The following is a 21194-nucleotide window of genomic DNA, read 5'->3' on the forward strand; positions in this document are numbered from 1 at the left end:
TAAGTGAATCTGGCTTCCCCATTGACTTTGCTTGTCAGAAGGTCGCAAAAGGGAATCACATGAACTTGGGACATGCAACTGTCATAAGTATGAGTCAGTTACCAAGCATCCAAATATTGATTCTGTGACGGTGAGGATGCTGCAGTTGTCATAAAGTGTAAAAAGAGCCATAAGTCACCTTTTTTTGGTGCCGTTGTCACTAAACAAATATATGTAAGTCGAGGACAATATACAAATGCTGACAAGACAGCTGATTAGAGTCAGAATCAGAATAGATCTGGAAGGGACCTTGGAGGTCTTCTAGTCCAGCCCCCTGCTCAAGGAGGAGACCCTATAGCAGTGATGGCTAGCCTTTTCGTCGCCGTGTGCCGAAAGTGTACAGTGCACGCACGTCCCCCACGCATGCTCCCCGTGCTTCTGCACATGTGCATGCATCTCCCGCATGCGCCCCGCACCCCGCGCATGCCTCCCACCAGCAACAATCAGCTGGCTGGTGGGAGGCATGCACGCATGCGCAGTGGACCTGATCCAAGGCGACGGCTCATGTGCAGGCAGAGATGGCTCTGTGTGCCACTTCCGGCACGCATGTCATAGGTTCGCCATCATGGCCCTATAGCATTTCAGGCAGGTGGATGTCCAGTGTCTTCTTAAAAACTTGCAGTGATGAAGCACCCACAATTTCTAGTGTCAAGCTGTTCCACTGGTTAATTGTTCTCACTATTAGATAGTTTCTTCTGAATTCTAGGATTGGTTAAGGCCTCTCCAATGGCTGCAGAGCAGAAAGTCTTAGAAACAATATACTAGTCAGGGTTAATGATAAATTGCCAGCTTTGGTGTGCTTTCCTCCAAGCCACAGGGCTGTTTAAATGGCATTTGTGTGAGTAAACAAGTTAGGAGCTGCTCATGCAGCCATCTACTGAAAGTCATCTTGCTGTTTTCCAACCCCATCTTGCAGTGTGTTTAAAATATAAATGTGTGGCAATATTTAATTTATGATACCATTAGATCAGCCTTTCACAAACCTGGTTACCCCTCCAGATAGGTTGGAACGCAATTAATTTCTGCTTACACAAACTTTGGTGACTCAAGCGCAGTTGTCACTTTGAGCTGCTAAGTAAGAGAGATGAAAGCATTGTGGGTGCAAGCCTATGACATTTATGGAACCACTGTTGTACAGGTGGTCCTCGACTTAACGACCATTCATTTAGTGACTGTTCAAGGTGGCGACAGCACTGAAAAAAGTGACTTTCGGCCCTTTTCATGCTTACGACCGGTGCAGCATATGACCCCATAATCCCTTGTGGGGTGAAGTCTGGGCAGCTGAATGGAGCTGAGTGTTTACTAGCCAGATGCCCTTCCTGTCACCAGGGCGGAGTTTTGTTCAGCATGTATATATTCTCATTGTGCCCAGAGAGAGAAATACCTACCTCTACCTAGGATTGAACTCACAGCCTCCTGATTGGGAGGCAAGAGAGCGCCACCTCTAGGCCATCGCACCACTCAATTGACTCATACTTACGATGGTTGCAATGTCCCGGGGTCATGTGATTCCCCCTTTGCGACCTTCTGACAAGCAAAGTCAATGAGGAAGCCAGATTCATTTTACAACGATGTTACTAATTTAACAACTGCAGGGATTCACTTAACCACTGTGGCAAGAAAGGTCGTAAAGTGGGCCAAAATTCACTGAACAACTGTCTCGCTTAGCAACAGAAATTTCGGGCTGACTTGTGGCCGTAAGTCAAGGACTACCTCTGTTCACTTTGATTTGACTGATCATCTTTGAGTGGCACCGGAGGATTTTAGATTTAAGCTTCCTGTTTTCAAATTGATAACAAGTGCTGCCCCAGAGGCCAGTTGAGGAACACGATCGCTGATCTATTTCATGCTGCAATCACCAGGATTTAGTCTTTGCCAGAGTAATTCTTGCTGCAACATTAACTGTTTTCCGCTACGACAAACAAACACTCGAGTTCCTTTCAGCAGCTGAAAAGCATCTGTTGCATACGGATCTGTCGTCTGCGAGCTACATAACCCCATATTCATAAACACGGTCTCATGCTCCAGAAGAGAAATTCTTCATTTGCATTAATTATTGCCTTCTCTTTTCTTTCCCCCAATGCCTTTTGGATTAGATCATGAAAGTTGTTGTGGTTGTTTTAGACTAAAGCATGAAATTTGTTGTTGTTGTTGTTGTTGTTCAGTCGATAAATTATGCCCAACCTCTCACAACCTCCTGGACCACAACACGCCAAGTCCTCCGGCCCTCCATGGTCACCCAGAGTCTGCCCAAATCCATGTTCACTGTGCCAATGTATAAAGAAAGAGACACCACGAAACAGATGTCCTACATTCACTTCCGTGCATTTCCCAAGATTTTGTCTCTTGTTACACGTTAAGCATTGGGTGAATGCGCTCCTAAAGCCCAATAAACTGGAGATAAGTTGGAGACTGAAACAGCTGTTGCGTGCCTTGCGTGTCCGAAGGAATGAGTCATGGTCTCTTTGTTATAAAGAAGCCATCTTTATCATTTTAGTCTCTGCCCCTCTCAAAAGACACAGGATTGATAGGACCCCTGGCTTTTCGGAATGCTCTCCGGGTTTGGTGGGCGGGTAGACAGTTTCTTTGGATTTCTTCCAAGGCAGAGAAGTTCTCCAGCAGTTTGTTAAGGAGATCCTCTGAATGGTGCCAAAAGATCTGCTCCTGGAAAGATTCCAAGGCAGACATTCCCTTCTGAAATTCCTCTTGTGATTTAATAGTAGCAGGGAAAAGCAGGGACTGTTGGATATTATTTCTTCTTCTTCTTCTTCTTCTTCTTCTTCTTCTTCTTCTTCTTCTTCTTCTTCTTCTTCTTCTTCTTCTTCTTCTTCTTCTTCTTCTTCTTCTTCTTCTTCTTCTTCTTCTTCTTCTTCTTCTTCTTCTTCTTCTTCTTCTTCTTCTTCTTCCTTCTCCTCCTCCTCCTTCTCCTCCTCCTCCTCCTCCTCCTCATCTTCCTTCGCTTTCTTCTTTGCCTTCTCTTTCCCCTCCCCCTTCCTTCCTTCTCCTCTCTCCCCTCCCTTCTTCTCCATTTCCTCTCCCTCCCTCCTTCCTTCCTTCCTCCTTCCTTCCTTCCTTCCTTCCTCCTTCCTTCCTTCCTTCCTTCCTTCCTTCCTTCCTTCCTTCTCTCCTCCCTCCCTCCCTCCTCTCCCCCCTTCCTTCTCCCTCCCTCTTCCCCCCACCTTCTTCTTATTCCTCTTTTACCACTTTAGGTGTGGAAGGATGAGTCATCACTTGGACAATGAAAAGCAGAGCATTCCTTCATGTTTTCTGAGCTCTCTTGTTACTAAATAAAGGCAAGAACATCACTGAAAGATATTCCAATCCAAAACAGTGTAAACAGAAAACTTTAAACTATAAATCCAACAAAGCAAGATAAGGTAATAAAACCGGAAGGGCAAGATAAGGAGTTCCAGAAGTGAAGTAACATGGTAGTAAATCAAACCAGTTGGGAGGATGCCAGGTACTCAGATAACAGCAGCCAACATTAGATAAACTCAACGTTTGTTCCTGACAAATGCCCCTCCCAACTGCCTCTCCTTTAAACTCCCTCCCCAGGTGTGCCTTGTGAAGGGAATCAGGGCCCTTTCCTCCCTTGTAAGCCACGCAACCCACGTTGCTCTCTTCTCCATTCTTCCCTACGTGCCCTAGGATGAAGAGAGGGTGGGTCTTGGTCTTCCTCTGAACCGCCCCTCTCTTGTTCTACCTCTTCCCTTCTTTGCCCAGCCTGACTTTGCCCTTCCCCAGTTTCTTCCACAGCCAACGGAGCCACTTTCCCACTCCGACGGCTGTTCGTCTTCCTCCTTGGATCCAGACTCCGACGGGGGCATGACATTTAGGCTGAACAAATCCAGTTCCTACAGCTATTCTTCATAAGATCTCTCACCAAGTCTACCACTGTCATTGTTGCACTTGTCATTTTAAAGGTCTGTATATACCACTTCACCATAGCCAACTTGCCGCGACCAACTTGCTGCGGGACAATTCACCACGGCTAACTCGTTGCAGGACAAGAGTTATTCTAATATCAAAGAAATGATGAATCAGAAGCATTTTAAGAAAGGATGAAAAAGGAAGGACAAAATGAAATGCGAATGACCAAAATTAAAATAACTTTGATAAATTATTTTAAATAATTAAATTGGATTGTTAAATTGTCCCATGGTGAGTCGACATGGCCATGGCGAGTTGACCATGGTGAGTTGGCCACAGAGAGTCCCCTTCCACGTTTTAATTCCCTGAATCTCATTTGCCTACTTTTACTTGGAAACAAGCTTGTTTGAGCTTATTGGTAGGAAGAGGTCACCCAGGAGAAAGGAAAGCGAAAGCTTTTTGCTCTTTTAGATGATTATTGGACCATTTGGGAGACATAATCCAAAATAGGTGTGCTAAGCCTAGCAGAAGCTTAATGCAACCATTTTCATTTTTTAAAAAACCCCAAATCGCATGGCCAATATTCAGTGTTTTTTCCATCACAATTTTGGGAGACTCTAGAGAGTGCTAAAATGTGATTGAAGAGCAGCCTGCGGCTTGCAAAAACATTACTGCATTTGGGTCTTGTCCCAGGCCAAGCACGTGCCTGAATCATTTATTTTTCCTGATTCCTGATTGCATTTGGTCTTAGTTTTAAACCCATTGCGATCCAGAAATCTAATATTTGCTTTCCCGAGCTGATGTCAATCTTGCAGGTTCCCCTTTTTCTTTTTCCTCTCTTTGTACCCTCAAAATTCTGTTTGTGGGGAGTAGATTTACAAAGTGAGAAGGGTTCGAGTAACTCAGCATGCAGTCTTGCTTAGAGATGTAAGCGTCTGGCCAGATCTGGCATCTTTTGCAAGATTCCAATCATCTGTAGAATCATAGAATCATAGAGTTGGAATCAGGGGTGGGATTCCACTGGCATAACAACTGGTTCGGTGATCGCACGCTCCGCATTTTTAAAAGCTCTAATACTTACCTTCTACTGCAGTCCCTGTGAATAAAACAGCTGAGCCGCCGCAAACTGCTCTGCCGCGCGAATGAGCTGTGCTCTAACAAAAGGAAATAAAGCACAGGAAAGAGCAGGGGTGGGCGGGCAGGCCCACATGCTCGTCGCAGCACTGCCAGCTGATCTTCAGAGCAAGGGGTTCCTCCGAACCGATCTGAACCAGTAGAATTCCACCCCTGGTTGGAATGGATCTTAGAAGTTATCTAGTCCAACCTTCTGCCCATTGCAAGATCTAAGGCAGGGGTGTCAAACTTGATTTCACTGAGGCCTGCAACAGGGTTCTGTTTGACCTTGGGAGGGGCAGGGAGGCGTGGCCAGGGGGCATGGCCAGCTCGACATCACTCATGTTGGGGGGAGCCTATGGTGGCCTGAGCATTCTGCCAGTGAAAATAGGCTCCTGAGCTTTGTTTTCAGCTAGGACAGCCTCCTGCAACCCTCTGCTAGCGGAAACAGATCTTTGGAGGGGCTGCACATGGCCCTCCTGAGCTCCATTTTTGCTGGCAAAGGCACCGCGGGCCGGTCCTTCACTGTTTCCAGGGCAGCCCTGTGGGCCGGATCTCAGCCCGGGGCCTTGTTTGACACCCCTGATCTAAGGCATTTCTGACAGCCAACCATCCAGATGTCCGGCAAAGGAGAAGTCAACACATCATGTATGACAGCCTCTTCTCTTGGCTGAAAGCTCATATACAGGCAGTCCTTGAGTTACAACCGTTCATTGAGTGACCGTTCAAAGTTAGAACGGCCTTGAAAAAGTGACTTATGACCATTTTTTCACACTTAACCACTGTGGCAGCATCCCCGTGGTCATGCAATCAAAATCCAGATGCTTGGCAACTGACTCATATTTATGATGGTTGCAGTGCCTTGAGGTCATGTGAATTCTGGGGTTTGAAATCCAGAAGTCTTGTCAAGTTTGGAGACCTCCTGGTCTGCCTCATAAGTCTAACAGTCAGACCCGGTTTGATTCTGGGAGTTGAGGTCTACAGGTCTTAAAGTTGTCAAGTTTGGAGATCCCTGGTCTACCTCATAAGGCTGATAATTGGCTCTGATTTTCTTTTTTTTGTATGTTTTTCTTTTTTTGTTTTTTTTTTCTCCCCTCTCCCCTCCCCCTTCCCCCCTCTTGGTTTTTCTTTTTTTTTTTTTGTTTTCTTTTGTTTCTTCCCCCCCCCCCCCCCCCTTCCCCCTCCCCCCCTAAATACAACCCCCCCAGTTTCTCTTTCCCTCCAGTTCTTGCCCAGGGGAAACCCCCCCCCCCCCCCCAACCCCCCCCAAACAACCCCCCCCACCCCCCCCCCCCCCCCCCCCCCCCCCCCCCCCCCCAAAAAAAAAAAATAAAAAGGTTGACTGTTTGACTCATTAGGCTGACAGTTGGCTTTGAGGTGAAGTCCACAAGTCTTAAAGTTGTCAAGTTTGGAGATCCCTGGTCTACCTCATAAGACTGATAGTTGGCTCTGATTTGACTGTTTGACTCATAGGCTGACAGTTGACTCTGAGGTGAAGTCCACAAGACTTAAAATTATCCAGTTTGGAGACCCCCTAGTCTACCTCATGATGCTAATAGTTGGCTTTGATTTGACAGTTAGACTCATAGGCTGACAGTTGACTCTGAGGTGAAATCCACAAGTCTTAAAGTTGACGAGTTTGGAGACACCCAGTCTACCCCATAAGGCTGAAAGTTGGCTCTGGTTTGACTTGTGGTCTATTAAAATACCCATTAGCTGCCAAGCTGGTCCTCCCATTTCCTGTACTTTTGCCTTTCATTTTTCCCATCCGGATGTTGAACTTGGCATTCCTCTGCTTAAATTCCACCTTGTAATTTTCTTTTCATCTCACTTCTTAAGCCTATTGAAGTCTTTGCCTGCCTCTTTACTTTTAAAATACTAATAGATACTGTGTGGCCTGCCAGAAGTCAGCCACTGGTGCTGATCCAAGATCCATGGCCCCTTTATGACTTGTGGATTTCAACCCCCAGAATTCCTGGCTCAGGAATTCTGGGAGTTGAAGTCCATAAGTCATAATGGAGCTATAATTCCCCACCTCTGTTCTGTTTGAAGTGGATTTCCCCTTCACAACCTTCCCAGCCTGTGAGATGCAGAGTCACACATTCAGAGTGGATATTATCTTTTTTTTCTCTCTCTAAGTCACCCTCAATTTACGACTGTAATGGAGCCAGCAATTCTGGTTGTAAATTGTGACAGTCATAAAGCAAATCATCACATGATTGATACTATGACTTTTTTGTGGAGGTCATAAAACAAACACAGCAGCCGTTAAGCAAACCCGTTGTTTGCCGTGAGGTGGGGTTTTCTTTGGGTGGAAACCAGAATTAAAATCATTTTTCCCAGCAAAAAAGTTGCCGATCGTGGTCACATGACTATGGGATGCGAGCAGCGGCGGGATTCAGCCGGTTCACACCGGTTTGAATAAACTGGTTGTTAAATTGCCCCCACTCCCTTATCAAAGTGGATCCGGGTGCTGTGCTCCACTGCAATAGAGAAACGGGCAATGAAGCAGCCGGTACAAGGGAAGGAGAAAGCCGCTTTCCCGCTTTCTTCTCCCTGGTCCTCCTCCTTCCTTCCCTCAAAAAAAAAAAAAAAAACTATTTTAAAAAAACAAACCCACAAAAGGGCGCGCCGGCCCTCACGATCTTTGCTGGCAGTGCGCCCGGCTCCTTGTGACCAGGTTAACTGGTTCACCCAGGGTCAGGTTGGTCATCGTGGGAAGCTTCTCCCGCATGTGCAGCAGAGCTGGAGGATAAGGCTGGGCCACGCCACCCACGGCAGCCAATCTTACCCTGGGCGAAACGGTTGTTAAATTATTTAAATCACACGCTTGGATGCGGGACAATAGCCGAGGATGCAAAATGCATTTATATGACTGCAGGGTGGTGGTGTCCGTTGTAACATTAAGTGGTCCCTAGGTGACCAGTCATAAGTAGAGGACTATCTTTCATTCCTTGTTCTAGGTTTTCTTCATCGCTGGGATAAGCAAGAACAGGAGTGACATCAACAGCCAAAATTAGGGCTGAATATATCAACACCAGTCTTCTAATGGGAGGGGGGGTAGATATGCAAGGCCCCAAACCTTCCATAGTGTCCCACAGCTTTTGCGTTTCCTTCGTCATTCTCTCCCCCTCTTTCGTTTAAAACTCAGAAATCAGATTAAACGCAGCACGGGAGTTAGCCTGACACACATATAACTTGGCCCGAATTGATTTTGCAACGGAGTCATAAATCAGACCCAGCGAGACAGTTTTTCTCAGCTTATCCTCTGTTAGTGCAGCTACTCCATCCATACCGAAGGCTAGTTATGTTATTGGAGGTTTTTTTTTAAAAAAAACCTATATGAAACCTCTCCCCGGGAACATTTATGTCTTGAACTCCAGGGCTGTAAATTTATGTGGTTCTCTGGCTGTATTTAAGTTTAAGATTCCCTGCAGGTTCATACGGGTGGACGAGATGTTCTCTGCCAGAAAGCGATGACCCGTTTGAAAAGCTGTATATTGATATACCCCAAAGTTATGCCGGTCATGGAGTTGGACAAGAGCATATAATGCCATCTAATAGCCTCCCCTCAACATGAGAGGGGTTATTGGCATATTGCCAAGCAGAATGCCAACCTCTAGGGTAGGGCTGGAGAACCTGTGACACTAGGGTCAAAGGTGACACGCCACAATGTTTTGGGTGGTGCCCTTGTTTTCATCAATATACGGCAACAGCTATTCTCGTAAGAACGCCCCATTCTTGCACGATTTTCAGATACAGGTAATCCTCGACTTACAACATTTTGCTTAGTGACCATTTGAAGTTACAATGGCATGGGGAAAAAAGTGACTTATGACCATTTTTCATACTTACGACCCTTGCAGCATCCCCATGATTTATATTCGGAGGCTTGACAATGGATTAACTTGTATGACAGTTGACAATGTCCCGGGGTCATGCGGCCACCTTTTTTGTGATCTTCTAACTAGCCAAGTCAAAGGTCAAAACTAGATTCACTTAACAACCATGTTAGTCATTGCAGGGATTAGCTTAACAAATGTGGCAAGAAAAGTCGTAAAACGGGGCAAAACTTGTGTAACAAATGTCTCACTGAGCAACATCAACATCAACATCATTTGGGCTCAATTGTTGTATGTTGAGACTACCTGTCAGGGTTCCAAGTGTTCTGACCAAGGCTTCCTGAGACCGTAATTAAACACATGCTTAGTCCAAACAACTCTTGTTTTATTTCAGTGCTGGGAATTAAGTTCGTTCCCAGCCTGTAATGAGTCTCAAACAGTCCCTTGAGATAAGCACCCACCTTTCTCTCCTTTGAATGGCTGCCAGAAACTAAAGGGCTGAATTAACTGTAAAAAGCCAACTGAAGTACAAAGTCCACACAGAGCTTCAAGGTGTAATCCGAACAGAGTGAACGACTTTGCTTCCTGCAAAGGTTTTCCTACCTTTGCACTTCCTTTATACCTTATGGGAGGGGCAGTCATCTCCAAGCCTTACTCCTGAGTCTCCCCTTTTGTCCTAGCTGTTCTTGCCTTCTGGCAGCTCTGTGCACAAGCGCACTGGGAACAGGCTCCCCTTGTTCCTCTGCCTCGCTGCTGCCAGAATCTGGAGGCTCCAGAGTCAGCACATAATTCCCAGATGGTCCTGGTCCCATCTCTGTATCAGATGCAGGACCCTCATCCAAGTCTTCCACAGGCTCCTGGACTGGTCCCTGTTCTTCCCCACTGTCCGATTCTGCTGCTGTCTCCGCGGACTGCTGGCGAACCACAACCCCAAGTAACTTACCCAACACAATCAAAACTCTGAGGCCTGGAGTTCCTTAAAGTATGACTTTATTGGGCATGTCATGTTGGCACGTCTGGTGAAAAGGACCCGAGGTTTTCCCCACCTAAATCAAACCCCAAAGTTCTTGCCCCCAGGCTACCTGTCCGTCACATGGTCCAATCAGGTCGTAGTCCCAACTCCCGTTGACTTCAGTCCTCACCTCCTTAGCACCTGGTGAGGACGTCTATGGTTTCCAGGAGAAAGAATTTTATTTTGGCTACACATCCCCCAGCTATCTCTACCTCCCACCTCCCGTTCCCACAGCTTCAACCGGTCTTGCTGTGGCAGCCTTGAAGATGCTCCAAAATGGTTTCAGGGCTGACACTACCTGTATAAGGAGATTTCATGAGAATAGGGTGTGCTCTTGCACAGTTTCCTAGCGGAAGTTCATAAGAGGAAACGTCCGGTGGCACAGTTGGTTAGAGTGAAGTATTGCAGGCAAACTCTGCCTACAGCCTAGAGCTCGATTTTGACTGGCTCAAGGTTGACTCAACCTTCCATCCTTCCGAAGTCGGTAAAATGAGGATCCAGATAGTTGGGGGCAATAGACTGACTCTATAAAACTGCTTAGAGAAGGCTGCAAAGCACTGTGAAGCGGTATATAAGTTCTAAGTGCTATTTTTATAATTTCTTTATATAATGCATAGCTCTACCTAAAGTTGGACTTTAAATAAATATGTAAAGAATTGTTCCTCTTTTGTTCAGCGGGGTGGGAGGACATGATGCGCCAGCAGAGTCATATTAAGCATTTTCTGAATTTTTGACACCAAGCCAAGAGAAGTGCCATCCTTGCGCTAGTATGAGTAAGATTAATATACCGTTAATCTTAACATACCTGTCATTCCCAGCTTGTAATTCCCACAGATATTGGAGTTCTTTCCTCAGCATTTTGGAAGAGATGGAATGGGATGGGGAAAAAACCAACTCCTACTTTGGAGTCCTTGATGCTCTCTGTGCTTGGTTGTTTTTCTGGAAGACGTTTCATACTGATGCCCTGACGACGCTACCTAGTTGTGTAGTGAAATGTCCACAAGAAAACAACCAAACGGAGAGAGCACCAAGGATGCCCCAGTTCAGCTGAGCTACAGTTATTCTCTTCTTTTGGTATCAATTCCCACTTCTCTAAAAAATAAACATTAGCTTCCACCAAAGCTATTCTCTCTTTCTCCCTTTCTCCCTCCCTCCTTCCTTCTTCTTTCCCCCCCTTTTTTCCTTCCTTCCTTCCTTCCTTCCTTCCTTCCTTCCTTCCTTCCTTCCTTCCTTCCTTCCTTCCTTCCTTCCTTCCTCTCCCTCCTTCCTCCTCCTTCCTTCTTCTTCCCCCTTTTCCTTCTTCCTTCCTTCCTTCCTTGCTTCCTTGCTTCCTTCCTTCCTTCCTTCCTTCCTTCCTTCCTTCCTTCCTTCCTTCCTTCCTTCCTTCCTTCCTTCCTTCCTTCCTTCTCCCTCCCTCCCTCCCTCCCTCCTTCCTTCTTCTTTCCCCCTCCCTCCCTCCCTCCCTTCTTCTCTGTCTCCCTCCCTCCTTCCTTGCTTCTTCTTTTCTCTTTTTCTCCCTCCTCCTCCTTCTTTCCCTCCCTCCCTTCTTTTTTCTTCCCTCCTTCCTTCTTTTCCTTTCCCTTCCTTCCTTCCTTTCTTCCTTCCTTCCTTCCTCCCTCCCTCCCTCCCTCCCTCCCTCCCTCCCTCTCTCCTCAAACCATGCACTTAAGAGGTATACAGGGAAGGGAGGAACAGGTAGTTTTTATTGAAGATATGAAGTAGCTCTCGGAACAACTATGGCCTGCTTCAATAAGGTCTAAGTAGGAAGAGCTGTTTAGAGCAGAGAAAATTTGAGCTGAAATCTTGTCCATCTGCTGTTTCTCTGTTGCAGATTAGCATTCGTTTACAATTCCCCGGTTGAATACCAAGTGGTTTTGCACAGACATTCATGTACTTAGACATTCAGAAAGCCATAGGTATGAGAGGAGAAATGGGGAGGAAAGTGTGCTTAGGAGAAGCAATTGGCACACTCACTCCTCAATACTTCTCAAATCTATTAGTGGTTGCATGTTAGGGTACACATTATGATATACCTTAAATGTCTATGGAGATTCTCAATCATCCATGTCATGGTTGTCCCAACTATTTTCAAAAGGAAACTGCTCTTTCTTTGGTTTTTTTCCTTGAAGACGTTTTGCTTCTCATCCAGGAAGCTTCTTCAGTTTGCCACTGAAGAAGCTTCTTGGGTGAAAAGCGGAACGTCTTCAAAGAAAAAACAAAGACCAGTTGCTTTTTGAAAACGGAACAACCACCTTAAATATTAGTCATCTTCAGTACAAGGTATAATTAGCCTGGATCATTCAAGATTTAGCCTAATTCTACCAGCAACTTATACTAGCAATTTTAGTTCAAAAGGATATAGCAACTTCAACAGAAATGTTGATGGGCCAATGTGTTCGTACAAAGCTCATTGCCTTAATTTCGGGCCACACATTTGATATGAATATGAATTTAGAGCAGGGGTCTTCAAAACTTGGCAGCTTTAAGACTTGTGGACTTCAACTCCCAGAATTCCTCCTCCAGTCATGTTAGTTCAGGAATTCTGGGAGTTGAAGTCCACAAGTCTTACACTTGCCAAGTTTGAAGGCTCTTGGTCTAAGTGCTATTGCTATCAATTACAGACAATAAGAAATAGGTCTGACATCTATTGTATACCTGAGTTCACTGCATGCCCGGATCTTTTCTTCCTGTGTACCACTCCTCTTCTTATCTCCAGCAAACTCTTAATCCTTTTAGCCTCTTTGCATAACACAGAACATAACACAGAAGCTGTTCGGCACCCCAGGTAATTTTTCCAGGACATTAATTTTAATATGAATGAAAGCATCAAATGCTCCTTTGGAAGTCATTAAATTCCCAGCCTGAATCTGTTTATAGAAACCTGAACTCTACGGAGGAGAAGCTCTAATCAGATTGTAGCTCCTGAGCTTAGGTGGATCAATTACTTTGCAGCTCAAATTGATTGCTTTTCATTGCAGACCTGAGTCTTTTGATTACACGTTTTGAAAGTATGACATGAATAGCTTTGGACTTATTACAGCCATGGGTATTAATCAGCACGGAGTAGACAAATCCCAGTGGCCAAGTCCACCTCGGTAACACAAAACCCTTTTCAAATCATCAGAACCCTATCCTGGTGTCCCATAATTGCATGCCATGTGAACTCTTTCTTTTCTTTTCTTTTTATTTAAATAGAATTTTAATCCAGGGATTATGGTTTGTTTGCAGAACACCACTGTTTGGAAGCTGGACTCGTGCCGAGAGTGTGGTTGCCATGGTGATGTTGTCCTGTGTGAAGCTGTGGCGTGCAGAGACCCTCGCTGCAACTTTGAGAAGGTAAGAGAAGACAAGCCGGGGACATCCACGTGGGACCTGGATGAGTTGGGAGGCCCCCGAGGCTGAGTTGTTCAGTTGCTCTCACTAAGCTCAGGAGAAAAGCTTCTGCTTGGAATGCTGAAGGTTGGAGGTTCAAGTCCCCAAGTAGAAAAGATCCTAGATTGAAACTCTAGGGCGGAAGAGGTCTCCAAGCTTGGTGACTTAAGACTTGGGGACGAGTTGGAAGTCAATGCCCCCTTTTCTTTCCTTTTCTGTTCCCTCTTGTATCTTACACCCTCTTTCCCCCATTCCCTTTCCCTTCCTTAATTTCCTATTTTCTTTTCTTCTTTGTATTTTATATAATGAAATAAAAATGATAAAGTTAAGGCTTGGGGACTTCAACTCCCATGATTCCCCAGCTGGACATGCTAAGTTTGGAGACCCCCTGCTCTAGAGAGGTCTTGATCAGCTGGTCAACAAGCTGGGGTCTCCTTTGAGGTCATTGTTGTAGACTTCAGCCAACCTGCCTGGGGTCCTTTTTTCCAGATGTCTTGGATCATCCAGACACAACATACTTGGAGCATTTTATCAGAAATATGGTCCAAATGTTATCAGAGGGCATGATGTTGCTTGCCCTTGATAGAATCAGCATCAAACTGATACAGGGATATAATCAGTACCATGAAACAATGTTCCTCTGACGTAGGCACACGAATTAATGGGATAAGAGTTGGAGAGTTGTGACGGATAGGCTGTATCAAACAGAATTCCCAAATGTTTCCCCAATGTCCTTGATGCAATCAGTACCAAACTAATACTATGGCATAATCAGTACCACGAAACAATGTTCCTCTGATGTAGGCACACGAATTAATGGGAGTCAGAGAGTTGTGATGGATAGGCCGTATCAAACGGTTCCCCGATGTTTCCCCAATGTTTCCCCAATGTCTTTGATACAATCAGTACCAAACTGATACTGTGGCATAATCAGTACCACGAAACAATGTTCCTCTGATGTAGGCACAGGAATTAATGGGATAAGAGTCAGAGAGTTGGGATGGATAGGCCGTATCAAACAGAATTCCCCAATGTTTCCCCAATGTCCTTGATACAATCAGTACCAAACTGATACTGTAGCATAATCAATACCATGAAACAATGTTCCTCTGATGTAGGTGCCAGGTAAAGCTCTTCAGTATGAATTAACCAGCATGGTAGGTACACTGTCTGAATGTGATATGTAGCTGAGATTCCTTTCCACTTTCCAGATTTATAGGGCAGTGGTCCCCAAACTTTTGGGAAACCAGGGACTGGTTCCGCGGAGAGAGTTTTTTTGGGGGCCTGGAAGGGGCGTGGTTTCACATGCTGCCTGCATCCCACGAATGGGGCTTCGCTTGTTTGCGCGTCCCTGTTTCTGGCATGGCGCGGATCAGTGCCGGTCCACCGACTGGGAGTTAGGGACCCCTGTTGTAGAGGATCTGGGTGCTGTAACTTAAGATCTGTAGGAAGAATCTCCTTCTTTATACTGCATATTCCTACGATAATAGCCTCCAGTAAAAATAAGGTGCTTTCTTCATTGTTTTTCCGTTGCCAGAAAAAAATCATGGTTTATTTTTTCAGGCCTTTTACTACCTTCCAATCTGAATATTTGAGCCTCCAGAGAAGCATTTGGCTGCCTCCCTTTTGGCATTTCTGACTTGACATGGTGCATTTTTAATTGTTCTGCTTTTTTTAAAAAAACTGAACTTGTTGAAGTTTCAGCAGGTGACAAGGGATCCCAGGAGAGTCCGTTTTGAAGGGCAGTAAGATCAGTCTTTTTTAAAAAAGAATATTAATAGCAATACAAATGCAAAGAAATGCTGGTTGAAAGAACGTGAGTGGCATTTGCATAATATTTATCTGTTCAGGGGGAAATACTTCAAATATCGCCCAATGCTTGCTGCCCTGAGTGTGCTAAAGGAACGGAAGGGTTTTGTGAGTACAAAGGACAACTCAGAGAAGTAAGTACTGTATTTCTGGTATTTTCTTTAATCTGTTGTGCCCCAGATGGGAACTTACATTATTTCATTACGAGAATTATACAATATGAAAGTTATGAATCTGTCTATCTATCTATCTATCTATCTATCTATCTATCTATCTATCTATCTCTCTCTCTCTCTCTCTTTCTATCTATCTATCTATCTCTCTTCTCTCTCTCTCTCTCTCTCTATCTTTCTATCTGTCTATCTATCTTTCTATCTATCTTTCTTCTCTCTCTCTATATATATATATCTCTATCTATCTATCTATCTATCTATCTATCTATCTATCTATCTATCTATCTATCTATCTCTCTATCTCTCTCTCTCTCTCTCTCTCTCTCTCTCTCTCTCTCTCTCTCTCTATCTATCTAATCTCTTCTGTCTATCTCTTCTATTTCTCTATCCATCCATCCATCCATCCATCCATCCATCCATCCATCTATCATCTGTCAGTTTCTCTCCCCCCCCTCTCTTTCTCTCCACAACTTTCCCATTTTCTAGCAAATGCGAGCATTACAAATGTGGGATGTGGTTTCCTTGGCAGGCAGCTGTCATGTAAAACATATGTGACTCTTTTTCCTGTACTTTTCCTGCTCATTTCTTTTTCTTCTGGTCTTTCCTCGAAGCCTAATGCTGAATGGGCCGGTTCGGGATGCAGGACTTGCTCTTGTGCTAACGGGAGGGTTACTTGTGCCCCCAAACGCTGCTCTGCTCTTTTTTGCGAGGACGATGAAGTGGAACATCTTGGTCCAGGAGAATGCTGTCCCAAGTGTGTAAGCAGAAGAGGTGAGAAACTGTTTTATTTGTCATTTCATAAAGACCTGAAAGTCCACAACTCAGGGTCCAGTTAAACTGATTTATTGCTGAAAAGCCTATGCACAGGGATTTTTTTTCAACTAGCTGTTAGCACCTGTTTGGAGTTAGATAAGGGTCAACTGAACTCAAGGAAGGTTTGACTTAATTTGCTTGTGGCTATGTAGAGATTCTAGACTGATTCCTCATTTAACTCCGCTTTCAGGATCTGCCACTCCTTCTCATGCATTGCCACCTGGAAAGCTTAGCAGTGTTGCTAGCTCAGGCACTGCAAATTCTAACCTGTTAGATATTTGATATAAGCATATACAGGTAGTCCTCAATTTAGAACTGTTCGTTTAGTGACCGTTCAAAGTTATGACTGTTGCAGCTTCGTCACGGGCATGTAATCAAAATTCAGAAACTTGGCAACTGATTTATATTCATGACGGAGTCCTGGGCTCCTGTGACCTTCTGCCAAGCAAAATCAGCGGGAGCTTCGATTCGCTTAACTGTAGCAAGAAAAGTCGTGAAAATGGGACAAAACTAGTCCTTGACTTCATGACCACAATTGAGCCCAAAATTTCTGTTGTTAAGTGAGACACCTGTTTTTTGGATTTTGCCCCATTTTACGGCCTTTCTTGCCACAGTTGTTAAGTGAATCACTGCAGGTGTTAAATTCATACCGGCAACACAGGTGTTAAGTGAATCTGGCTTCACCTTTGAAATAAGGTAAGATGAGATGAGAGGAGATGGGAAATAAGACAATAGGAGATAAGATGAGAAGAGAAGATGGTAAGATTTATTGCCATTTTTACTGAGGGCACACTTGCCCACATTAAAAATGAAATTCTGTTGTCTGCTCTCAAAAGAAAGTATATGTCTACCCCTACACATACATAACACACATATACAGATACTACATATACACATACATATACCCTGTTTCCCCAAAAATACAACCTACCCTGAAAGTAAGTCCTAGCTTGATTTTTATACATGGGCCCAATATAAGCCCTACCCCACAAAAAAAGCCCTAATTAAGATCCCACCCACTCCAGAGTGGATGGGTAAAAATTAAGCTAGGGTGGGGATTGGGTGGTGGTGGAGCTGCCCTACTACTTACCTTTGGACAGTTGTAGCCAGGCCTCGCACACCCTGACACCTGCCTTACTGGCCCATTTCTTCTGCAGCCAGTAAGGCTGGCAAGGCTTTCCTGAAGGCCTCTGTAGCTGGTAACAAAGCTCCAGATCGATCCAGAGCTCTGTTACTGGCTGCAGAGGCCTTTAGGAAAGCCTTGCCGGCTGCAGAAGAAGAAGTTTTTGAAGGCCTCTGACAGTGAGAAGGAGGCCGGGGACGATGCGCACAAGTGAGGGTAGTTAGTAGATGACATCCCCCGAAAATAAGAGCTGGTGACTTTTTTGGTGGCAAAAAATATATATATAAGACAGGGTCTTATTTTGGGGGAAACACGGTACATATATCTACACCCAAATATATATATGCATATATTATTAATCATTGTCCATTTTGGACACTGTCCATTGTCTAGAGCAGAAAAAAGAAACTTGAGCGTTCCCAAGGTTGATGCTATATGGAACAAAACTGTGATTGAATCTGGGTTTTCTGCTTCGGACATCACGAAGCCGCGTCCCAGAAGGTAACAAGGAAAATAGGTCGTGAACAGGATGTGTAGCGTTCCAGACAATCCTGCAGACAGAAGGTTGGAAAAGGCGATCACACGACCCCGGAACACTACAACTATCATAAACAGGAGTCAGTTGCCAAGTGTCTGAATGTGATAGAAACCAACATTCCCTCAAAATTGTGGGCAAAACCAGCACTCCTTTGTGTTATATTTACTACTGCGATTTTGGCAGAAAAGCATGGACATCTGTTCCTAAATGTGGTTCTTCCAAAGTGATGAAATATGCATCATTGTTTGATGATGCAAGCTCCAACCTTCGATTCTTGCATAACGATGTTGCATACAAGTGCTTAAGTTGCAGCGTTTTACGCTGTACCATTACATGCCCCAGAAGTGCATTCTTTTCTTAGAAGAACTGCAGAAATGTTGTTGAAATGCTTGACTGGGTATTGCATGTGAAGTATTAGTACTGCCTTTTTAAAGCCTTGGTAAGATGACACTTAGAATATTGCATCCAATTTTGGTTATGATATTATAAAAAAGATGTAGGGACTCTGGAAAGAGAGCAGAGTTGCGTGTTGAGTCCCTTACTCTATACTCTTTATGTGAATGACTGCATTCCCACTCATGCTAGTAATACTATTGCTAAATTTGCAGATGATACAATATTGGGGGGACTCATCTCCGTGGGGGATGAGTCTGCCTACCGAGATGCGGTAGACCGGTTGCTTTTGTGGTTTGGAGACAATAACTTGGTCCTCAACACCAATAAGACCAAGGACCGAGTGGAGCAAGTGGGCAGTTTTAAGTTTCTGGGTGTTACCATAAAAGAGGACCTGACCTGGGGTGCTCACCTTGCAGCCCTGGTCAAAAGGGCCCAGCAGAGATTATACTATCTGAGACTTCTCAGGAAATAAGAACTGGATGAAAAACTGCTGGTGACCTTCTACCGCTGCACCAGAGAGAGTATCGTAATTTATTGCACCTCTGTATGGTTTGCCAATTGCACAGGGGCAGATAGGAAAGCACTCCAGAGGGTTAATTCATTGCCCAGAAGATCATGGGCTGCCCTCTCCCCTCTTTGGAAGAGCTTTATAGCTCCCGCTGCCTTAAGAAAGTTCAAAACATTCTCAAAGATCCATCTCATCCTGGGCACCCCCTTTTTTTGAACTATTACCATCTGGCAGACAGTACAGGATAATAAAAACAAGGACAAATAGGCTGAAAAACAGCTTCTATCCCAGGGCAGTAGCTCTTTTGAATCCTGCTGTATAATGCAGTGTTGATGTGGTGTCGGGTTTTCGGTTCATTGTGTGGAGGGTGAAGGATGTGTGTTTGTGTTTATTATCATGATGTGCACTGAAGATGGTGTTTGAATGAGGTGCAATGACAATAAAGTAAACTAAAATAAACAGAGAAGAACAACAACGATGATTGGGGATGATTAGGGGATGATTTGGGGATGATTTGGTAAGTCTAATCTAGAGAAAAGAAGGACTACAGGAAACATGATGGCAGTCATCCAATATTTGAGGGGCTGCCACAAAGAAGAGGTAGTCAAACTATTCTCCAAAGCACCAGAAGGCAGGACAAGAAGCAATGGATGGAAATTAATCAAGGACAGAAGCGACTTGGAACTTCCTAACAGTGAGGACAATTAACCAGTGAAATGACCTTCAGAAGTTGTAGTTGCTCATCTCTGGAGGCTTTTAAGAAGAGACTGGACAGTCATTTGTCTTTATTGGTATAGGGTCTCCTGTTTGAGCAGGGGGTTGGACTAGAAGACCTCCAAGCTCCCTTCCAATCAGTGGTGGGATTCAGCCAGTTCGTACCAGTTCAGTAGAACCGGTTGTTAACTTTCTGAGCAGCTTGGTGAACTGATTATTGTAAGAAATCATTAGGGCAGAGAACTGGTTGTTAAATTATTTGAATCCCACCACTGCTTCCAAGTCTGTTATTCTGTTATCTGTCTTCTAATATGCCCTGCTTGTAATGTAATAAACACAGAACCCAATTTGGCCGTCTTTAATGTCTTTTAGACTCTTGTGCTTTTGATGGAGAAATAATCCCGAACAAGAAGGAATGGCAGCTGAGCCCGTGTGCCAAATGCATCTGTCGGGATGGCTCTCTGCAGTGTTCCACCGTCATTTGTCCACCTGCATTCTGTAATGCGGTAAGATTATGCATGCCGTCAACTTCTTTGCATTTTATTACTTTTAAAAACTGTAATTAGACGAGGCATCCTCTCGTGAGAAACTGCTGCCTGACAATTTTCTATACTGAAAATATAAATGAAAACAGGCTTACAGACCGGGCCCTATTTTACGTTTCCTAGAGGAAACGTAATTACAGCTATGGAGAGGTGCAATAAAATGAAAGACTGGGCTCCCCTCTTCTGCTTGGCCAAAGAATTCTTCCGTTTGAATAGCTGCGTTCCCTCGCTCTGATTTGGCTTGATGACATCATCAGGAAGCGCACCTGCTCAGTTGCATCCCCATAGAAATAGGGTTTTGTGGCTTGTGTGATCCTGGGCAATTGACTAATAGCTTTCTTTCTTGCCTGTAATGGTCATACATTCCAGACATCACTTCCAGCTCCTCCTGTTCCTCCTCCTCTTCCTCTTCCCCTTCTTCTTCTTCCCGTTTTCTGTCCCCCTTCCCCTTCTCCTCTTCCTCCTCCCCCCTTGTCCCCCTCTACTGCTTCCCTTCCTATCCCGTTCCTCTCCTTTTCCTCCTCCTCTTCTCCTCCCCTCTCCTCCTCCTCCTCTCCCCGCTTCTCCCATTCTCCCTCTCCACTTCTCCTCCCCTCCCCTTCCCCTCCTCCTCTTTTTCCTCCTCCCTTCCTCCTCCTCCACTCATTTGTTCCCCTGCCCCCTCTCTGTCCCCCCTTTCTCCTTCATCTCCTCCTCCTCTTCCTCCTTCCCTTCTCCTCTCATGTTTCTGGAGCCGTAGACTTTTACAATACTTTGAGAAAAAGTATGAGCTGTGCTGGATTTTCGAGAAGTAAGGATGGGAAGTATTTTTACCTGGCTACTGCTGCTTCTCCCAAATATTGAAAGCAGTTAGAGAGAGAATACCTTTATTGTCATTGCATTCCATGAATACAATGAAATTTGAAAGCTACTCCAACACAGTACCCCAAACACCACATCACAATCACACTATAGAGTATTTAAAATAACAACAACAATAATAATAATAATAACAACAACAACAGCAACAAGAACAACAAAATGAAATTCAATGTCAAGAAAAGTAAAGTCCTACACTTAGACAAAACCCCCTGAAAGTATACATATAGACTGGGTGAAACCAGGCTTAATAGCAGTAACTGTGAGAGGGATCTTGGAATCTTAGTGGACAACCAGCCAAATATGAGCCAGCAGTGTGGAGCAGCAGCCAAAAAAGCTAATGCAATCCTAAATTGCATTAACAGAGGGATACAATCAAGATCAAATGAGGTACTAATACCACTCTATAAAACCTTAGTAAGGCCACACCTAGAGTACTGCATCCAGTTTTGGTCACTACACTATAAAA

At 44.6% G+C, this 21194-nt stretch overlaps 1 protein-coding gene across 1 annotated transcript in view; it reads left to right on the plus strand.

The window, feature by feature from the left end:
- FRAS1 (Fraser extracellular matrix complex subunit 1) overlaps window positions 1-21194 on the plus strand; it is a 419940-nt gene that overhangs the window by 123685 nt on the left and 275061 nt on the right. The window contains 4 exon segments of the mRNA XM_087962750.1: window positions 13105-13212; window positions 15099-15191; window positions 15842-16001; window positions 19695-19828. Of these exon segments, the coding sequence (XP_087818876.1) occupies window positions 13105-13212; window positions 15099-15191; window positions 15842-16001; window positions 19695-19828 (495 nt within the window).

Source organism: Notechis scutatus, chromosome 4 (assembly GCF_049901735.1).
Source record: "Notechis scutatus isolate UNSWTSFEM ecotype Mainland chromosome 4, rNotScu1.2, whole genome shotgun sequence".
NCBI classification, from domain to species: Eukaryota; Metazoa; Chordata; class Lepidosauria; order Squamata; family Elapidae; genus Notechis; species Notechis scutatus.